Source organism: Eretmochelys imbricata, chromosome 1 (assembly GCF_965152235.1).
Source record: "Eretmochelys imbricata isolate rEreImb1 chromosome 1, rEreImb1.hap1, whole genome shotgun sequence".
Lineage (NCBI taxonomy): Eukaryota > Metazoa > Chordata > Testudines > Cheloniidae > Eretmochelys > Eretmochelys imbricata.
In genome coordinates this window covers 81860006-81868362 of record NC_135572.1, presented here as the reverse complement: position 1 = coordinate 81868362, position 8357 = coordinate 81860006, and the positions used below count along the sequence as shown (strand labels likewise).

General features: G+C 45.1%; 1 protein-coding gene across 1 annotated transcript; it reads left to right on the top strand.

Annotated features, from left to right (window-relative positions):
* The first annotated feature begins 1086 nt into the window (after positions 1-1086).
* Positions 1087-7887, top strand: LOC144262555 (glutamine amidotransferase-like class 1 domain-containing protein 3, mitochondrial). The gene is made up of 4 exons (XM_077812467.1): positions 1087-1205; positions 2941-3112; positions 5838-6042; positions 7593-7887. The coding sequence occupies exons 1-4, from the start codon at positions 1098-1100 to the stop codon at positions 7783-7785; spliced, it is 678 nt and encodes a 225-aa protein (XP_077668593.1). The 5' UTR covers positions 1087-1097; the 3' UTR covers positions 7786-7887.
* Positions 7888-8357: the final 470 nt, after the last annotated feature.

Below are 8357 nucleotides of genomic sequence, written 5' to 3'. Positions count from 1 at the left end.
CAGATCTAAGGCTCCATGAACCATGCAGATTACAACTCATTTTCACTTATAATACTGAAGTAATATAGGAGAGGAAATAAGATGTGCCTGTTTGCATTTGGTGCTTGTTATTACTATTCCCAAATGAATGATTTAATGAAGGACTGAGACTTCAAGTAGCCAGATAGAAGAAATAAGAAAGCTCATGACAGGCTCTCATTGGAAATAAATAGTCCAAAACTAGAAGAATGGTTCCAAAGCATATGTGAGGTGGTTGTTGTAGAAAAACTATTGCGGTGGTTGCATACCCAGCAAAATAGACAGAGGACAAATAGATGCTTACATATGTGTTTACCATTTATTCAGTACACTTTCACATGCAAAACCCATTTGTTTTGTGGTAGATCAGGCAGTCAGGTACCTGATTTTTAACTTGAAAGACCAAGTTTTGCACATATACCATAATCCTGTAAAGTTTCCCGTACATGCTTAATTTTAAGCACAGTTTAGTCCCTTTGAAATCAGTGTGAGCACAAATCTCTGCAGGATCAGGGCCATAATAGGAACTTGGATTGTGTGTGCAGGAAAAGTGGAAGCCCCTTGAAAAATTGGTTTATGCATACTTACTGAGCGTCAACTGCCGCGGGATACTCATAATTTGTCTCAGGAAACCAGTTTGTGTAGCGTGAGAGACAGAGACCTTACAGCGCCCATAACACTGTTAAGGGCCAGCTGTTGAGCACTGCATGACATGTAGATGATGGGGACGAGCTTCTTGGCTACTTTTCTGCGCAGCACCTGGCACGATGGGGCTCTGCTCTTTGGCGTTGCTAGGTGCTTCAGGAATACAGACGATACTGTGATTATTAATCAGAAGCGGCTGAAGCACTTTCCAGGCATATTCCCTTTAGGGACATGATGGTTGGTCCGTTCCTATCGTCTTGACTCCAAATCAACAAATCCCCGCTCCCTGCCCGTCCCCGAGGCTCGGATTGGAGGCGGCCCCTGTCGTGCCTAATACAAAGGCCGCTGGGCAGCAGCGCGGGGCGTGTAGTCCCCAGCTTCCGGTGCCCGCAGTTCCCGACGCGTCCTGCAGTGGGTGCCGAGCCGAGCGCGGCATGGGGAAGCGGGTGGCCCTGGTGCTGGCCGGCTGCGGGGTGTTCGATGGCAGCGAGGTGCACGAGGCCTCGGCCGCCCTGGTTCACCTCAGCAGGGGCGGAGCGCAGGTGAGAGCGGAGCCGCGCTGCACGGGGCGGGTCCCCGGCTCGGGAGCAGCCCCGGAGCCGGGGAGGCCGTGCTGCGGGCCGCTACGCCGGGACGGCCGCCGCCCCTTGGCGGGGCCTGATCGCCGCGGGAGCCCTGGGGCAGCTGCTGCTGCAGCGCGGGTGGGACTCGTCGTGTCTCAGTCCAGAGTAACCGCTGGCTGGGGTCTTTGGCGCGGGGACCCTTCTCCGCAGGCCGCAGACGCTGCGCTGTGGTGAGCTAGGTGACTGCAGCGACAGGTTTCAGAGTAGCAGCCGTGTTAGTGCGCTGTAGCTCACGAAAGCTTATGCTCCAATACATTGGTTAGTCTCTAAGGTGCCACAAGTACTCCTTTTCTTTTTGCGGCGAAAGGGGGTCTCTCTCCTTCCCCCTGCCTCCTCCTCTCGTGGCCCCCTCCCCAGCCCAGGGTCAGAAAGAGAGTGAAAAGTAGAGGTGGGCCCCGGTTTAAAAACTCTGATCCAAATACCTGCCCTCTTCTCCCCCACCCCCCCAACTTTGGATCTAGATCCAGATCCAAATTTTGCTGCTAGCCTGTGTCTTGGGCTAAATCAGTTTTATTGGGAGACGTTTGAACCTGGATCCAAATTTTGTGCTTGGGCCCCACCTCTGTATTCAGACAACAGAGACTGGCCCCGTCTCAGTTGTGCATAACAGATAATGAGGTGCTGGGCCTAGGAAACAGCCCTGGGAGTCTATCACAATCAGGGACCTGGGTACAGATTTGAGATTTATTAATGGATAAAAATTAGATATTTCCTGTGCTTGTACAAAATGCAATAAATGCAACCGACGAAAGGTGTAAATAGAAGTGTGAAAAGCATGTTCAATAGTAGTTATGCAAAAATATCAACCATACCACTTTTTTTTGAGGCTTCATGGTTTTTCATGCTGACTTCTAAAGGCTTGTTGAAGAAATGTGTTCTTCTTTTAAAACCATTTTGTTCTTCCTCTTTAATCTTTCAACAAAAGGATAGGTTGCTGGATGAAAATGCAATTCCCATGGCGGTGAGCTATGACTGATTGTGAGGTAGAAAGCACATTTTCAGAAATAGAAAAGCAGAAAAAATCAGCCAACAAAATTGCTCTTCCTAGAAACATTTTTTTTAAAGTTTGGTCTAATACAGGGGTTGGCAACCTTTGGCACGCACCCATCAGGGTAATCTGCTGGTGGCTGCAAGAAGTTTTGTTTACATTGACCATCCACAGGTACTCAGCTATAGAGCCCAGTGACAGGTGACTGCTCTAACCACTGGGCTAAAAGTTGTAAATTGGGCACCACGACCGCCTCTTCTGCCTCCTGCGATTTGCTGTGGAGTGAGGCAGGCACCTAAGCTGCCTGTCTCTGGGAAAGGGTTCCCAACTGTGGATCGCGAACAGAGAGAGCCTGCTCCCTGAAGCCCAGAGTTAGGTACCTAACTCTCTGTGAAAGGGTTAGGGCTTTGGACACAAGGTCCAAAGCTCCTGTCCTTGGCATCACCCATTGGCTATTTCAGGTGTTTCCCCACCTAGCATGCTGGCTTTTGTAGTCCGATTCTCAGACACGTCTATCTCCCAATCCAATGTTCCTGGGTAAGTGTCTCTAGTTTTAGTGAAGTTGTTGAACTGATATGATCCCTGGAGCTCTGCAGCTACAATGTGTTTTCCTAGTCTTAATTTGTTTCTACATACAACCTATTTTGTTCTGTATCTGTATTTTAGGTAAGGATATTTGCACCCAACATAGAGCAGATGCATGTAGTAGATCATTTCAGAGGAAGTCCAACAGAAGAGAAGAGAAATGTGTTAGTTGAAAGTGCCAGGCTAGCAAGAGGCAACATTGAAGATCTGGCTGAACTGAAAGTTGGTGAATTTGATGCAGTCATTTTTCCAGGTGAGTTCTGTTTTAAAAATAAACAGAAAATGCCCCACCCCCATAAACTGTAATTACAAGTAACTATTTTAACTTTCTGTAGCTAATTTTTTACAAATCCCTTTAAATAAAGGACATTCTGGACCTGTCCAACTTGAGAATCTTTCTTATAAACATGGATTTTGTAGAGGGTCTCAAAATATTTCTGAATAAAAATTACTCCATATAGCTCTCCTTGTTAGGTGAGTATTGTTATACCAATGTATAGGTGTCAGGATGCTGGATTTAATGTTAGCATACATGTCACATTGTTCCTTCTCCCTAGGAGTCTTGTAAACTCCCAATTCTCTACCTATGGACAAGAACAGAACGCAGAGGAAGAGCAGAACAATGACAGAACTTGCCATTATACAACACTTGCTGTACTTTAGTGACTCTAAAATGGTTGCCAGAGTGTGATTCCCAGCTGGATAACATTCCCTGTCTGACATTTTGTTGAAATTATAGCTCCATTTTTTTGCTGCTGACATAGCAACACTTAGCACGTGTATAACTTCTTTCATTCATAATCTTAAGATGCTTTACAAATATGGGTAATTATTATTTCCATTTACAGGTGGGAAAACCAAGCCCAACAACCTTGTGACTTGCTCAAGGTCGCTTTCCAGAATCACGTATACAGAACTTAAAGTACTAGCACCTCAGTTGGCCATTAGCAGCATTCATTTTTAAATCATGATAGCGTTTTCGGTGGTAGAGCTGGTAGAGGGAGCACCAGTATAATACAGTATAGTAAAAGCTGTTTTATCTGGCACTTCACCAAGCAGAAAGCTCTATAAACCAGCATTTCTGATCTTCATTGAAATTCCGGTTGGGGCAGGGCCAGCAGGGGGTTGAGGCACGGGAGGGGGTGTGGTGTGCAGGCTCTGGGAGGAAGTTTGAGTGCAGGAGGGGTCTTGGGGCAGTGGGTTGGGGCATGGGAGGGGGTGCTGGATCCAGGGGGCATTCACCTCTGGGTGGCTCCTTGCAAGCAGCACCCTGTCCCAGCTGCTCCTAGCTGGAGACACTGCAGGCAGCTCTGCACGCTGCCCCCGCCCCGCCCCGCCTCAAGTGCTAGCACCGCTGCTCCCATTGGCTGGGAGCCAGGGCCAACAGGAGCTGCGGGGGCAGCGCCTGTGGGCAGAGGCAGCGCACCAAGCTGTCTGCCACACCTCTGCATAGGTGAGTGCACCACGGATCCCGCACACACCCCCGCACCCCAACCTGTTCCCCTGAACCCGCTCCCAGAGCTTGCACCCTGGCCCCGCACTCCCTCCTGCACCCAGACTCGCTCCCTCTTAATTAACCAGCATTTTTCACTTACTAGCAGCCCCCATTCCCTCAACATGCAGTATAAAACAGCTTCTACTGTATTAATAAACCCATTTCCCAGGGCTGTGGTGAGTTGGTAACATCATCACTGCTGCAGGTGCATAGGCAAGTTAACAAATTCCATATGAAGTTATTGCTCCATTAGAAACCTGGTGGAGGGGGCTGGGAAGAATGAGCATCAAAGGGAAACAGTGTAAACTTTAAGATTAAAATCTTATTTTGGAACTTCCGAGATAACAACATTCAAAACGGTGAGTAATGGGAATAGGCTGAAAGCAAGAAATTAAAATATTGTCCCTTAAAATAGTTCTTTCAACACTATCATCATTTATTGTAGGAAAGCCAGTGGTTGTGTGCATTACACAAGGAATCAAATATTATTGGATGATTACACTTGGTAATTTTTTTTATTACTTTTGATCATTTAAACTAGTGTAAATCCAGCAAATGAAATTGCAGTAAAATTTAATCTGTTTCTATCAAGAAATGAGGATTAAGTGCAGATACATGGTTGCTTATTATAGCGCATCTCCAAAGATGCTATTAAAAAAAACAAAACACACTGCAACTTGCTTTATAATTCACAAGAGATACAGCCCAAAGCTCCTAGTACTGCAGTGTCCTTAAAGTGAGACATCTCAATAACTGTAAAGGTCAAACAGAGTTAAAAGAAACATATTTCTAATAATTGTTTATATCTTGAACTAAAACTTGCAAAAGAAATTACTCTAGAGGATAAAATATATTTGCTTTATCAATCTCCATTTTCTTCATCTGGAATGTCTAGAAGACTCATGCTGCTTGTACCAAAGAAAACCAACAGGGATTTGGACAGAGGATTCCTGCCTCATAAAATAGCCTAGCCCACAACAAGAATGCTTAATCATATTTATCAGCTGAATGCAGGCTTGATTTCCCCAACACTCATGAACTACACAAGTATTGTCCAATTCTTGGTTAAATGTATCATCATTCTTGTTTTTTAGTTCCTCCTTGTGTGTTGGTAGGTGCAGATCAAGTGGTAAAACCTAGTGGGGAGAGGCCTCTGCTGGGTGGGTTTGAAGGTTAAATTGTTCTCTCACCTCCTGAAGAGGGTTGAGCCTCCTTGCTGGGACGTGTGGGAATGCTTGCACATCTGCTGCCTAGGCAATCCAGGATTTCAATTGTTAATGTTGTAAATCCATCACGGTTTGCATGCTGAATGGTTAGTGGGCTGAACTTCAACAAATGTAGATAGGCTATGATTAAAAACTCTGCTTTGGCTAAAAAAAAAGGGTACAATGTCCTTCTAGTGCTGTAGCAGATAACTAATTGCTCTTCAGACTGCCTTAAGTGTGAAAGTATTCCTTTTTTTTTCCCCCTTCCCCCCCCCAAGGTGGATTTGGTGTAGCAAAGAATCTGTGTTCCTGGGCAGTGGATGGAAAGAACTGTACTGTCAATGAGCTTGTGAAGTCCACTCTTCAGGCTTTCCATAGTGCTAAGAAACCCATCGGTTTGTGCTGTATATCCCCAGTGCTGGCAGCTAAAGTCTTCCCAGGTTGTGAAGTCACAGTTGGCCATGATAAAAATGTAGATGAAAGGTAAGACAGGGTTACAGACGCTTTATTTTGTTACGTGCACAAAATATCACAGGCTTATGATGTCAGCATTTCCCAGAGAATGCACTAGTCACACCCTTTCTTATTTTACACTATGCATTTCATAATAGCAATAAGAAATGCACTTTTGGAGGAAGAAGGCTGAATGTGTGAGGCTGGTTGGTTTGTTATGCACTTGAGGGGGAATCATAATTTACCCTAACCAAGAAATACACTGGTCCAGTACTTGTGTGCTAACAACATCCATAGTTGTTACACTGGTTTTTTTAATTCTGTCTAAGTAATATATGCTTCAGAGCACAATCAGGTTACTAGATGCCTATGGTAAGACAGCAGCTTCCCATCTTAGCATGGTATTCCAGAATTGTCCAGTTTATGTTGTCCTTGTCTTCCCTAAAGCATCTGCTACTGGGCCACTGCTGAATTAGATGGACCATTGGTCTGATTCGGTATGGTGGTTCTATGTTTCAGGATGTTAAATTTGTCTGCTGGCAGATGTCCAAATGATAACACTAAATAAACTTAACAGAATCTTAGGCCTGTGTCATGCCTTTGACATTCTCCTTGCTCTCATTGTTTTAATGGAATTGTCCTTTCTGCTGGGATGGTTTTGAAGGCATGGGCAGGTAGCAGATGAGAAGGAAACCTAGCAGAAGTTAATGCTGCTTCATGTAATGTTAACTACGGATAGGATATCTGAATGGAATTCTATAGACTCAGCCAAGAGTGATGGGCAAACCAGCTGTTTCACCCCTCTCCTTAGAACAAAATCAGTTCACTGCAGATGTGGTGGAAGGTCTTCTAGACTAGAAGAGCCCAGAAGACAATTTAAAGTTGCTGAGAGCCTAACCTTGCCTCCAGGCCCCTCAGGAGAATGTATTTTTGAGTGCCAAATGTTATGATTGGCATCTCCTCATAAATTCATCAAAAGATTGTTAGTTTTGCAGTTATCCAGGTCATGGATTTGTACTGTAGATGGCAAAACATCTTGATTTGGCAAGATATCAGATCAGTGATAAATAGGGTATGGGGAGGGAGTACTTTTCTTTGCTGAAGTCTCTGTAAATCTCAAATCTGGCTGTCTGAGATCCCTTCATGTCATCACTAAGGCTAAGATTTTTGTCATGGATATTTTTAGTAAAAGTCAGACAAGTCATGGGCAATAAAGAAAAATTCACGGAAGTAGTGACCTGTCTGTGACTTTTATTAAAAATATCTGTGACAAAATGGACTGCAGGGTATACCTGCAGTGGCTTGGAGCTCTGGGGGCTGCCAGAGGCAGCAGGGGTACCCTGCAGCTCTCTGTGCCCCCCACTCCCACCCAGGCAGTGCAAGGCCTGCAGCTTCCAACTGCTGCAGGCTGAAGTCACAGAGGTTGCTGGAAGTCAGATTCCATGACTTCTGCGACCTCCGTGACTAAATCGTAGCCTTAGTCATCACTGCTAGAAGTGGTTTGACTATTTCTGTAACTCTCTCTCTGAAGTGGATTGCCAAAATCTTATTGCTACAATGTTTCTGTTTAATGTTAACAGGTTTCCTGATGCTGAAACTGCATCTGCTATAGTAGAACTTGGATGCAAGCACATTTGTAAAGATGTAACTGAATCCCACGTGGATGCCACCAACAAAATAGTCACTACTTGTGCTTTCATGTGCAAAGCTCCTTTGCATGAAATCTTTGATGGAATAGGAACAATGGTGGCAGAAGTCCTGAAACTCAGCTGAGGGAACTCTGATGTCTGCTATCCCCTGCAATGAAATGACTACCAGTAAATATAAAACATTTACCTGTACTTAACTATATTAATAAAATAATGCAGTTAGTGAGCTTTTTTCTCCCTTTATTTGAAATATAGGCAGCATCTCTTTAGTTTTATTCTGAGACTTGGGTAGGAATCCTTCTTGCCTAAATGGGTTTTTGTAATACCCAAGTGTAATAAAATGTGACAGCAGAAGAATTAAATCAATACAGCAAAACCACAGAAATAATCTGGAATTTATGTTCCTGTGACTCTCTTTAAACAAGCCTAACACTAATATTTGTTAGACCAGTGGTTCTCAAACTGTGGGCTGGGATTCCAAAGTGGGTCATGACCCCATTTTAATGGGGTCACCAAGGCTGGCATTAGACTAGCTGGGGCCCAGGGCCAAAGCCCAAGCCCCACCTCCCAAGGCTGGGGCCAAAGCCAGTGGGCTTCCACCGTGGGTGGTGGGACTCAGATTACAAGCCTCCTGTCTGGGGCTGAAGCCCTTTGGCTTTGGGCCCCCCACCCAGGACAGGTCTCAGTCCCTCCTCC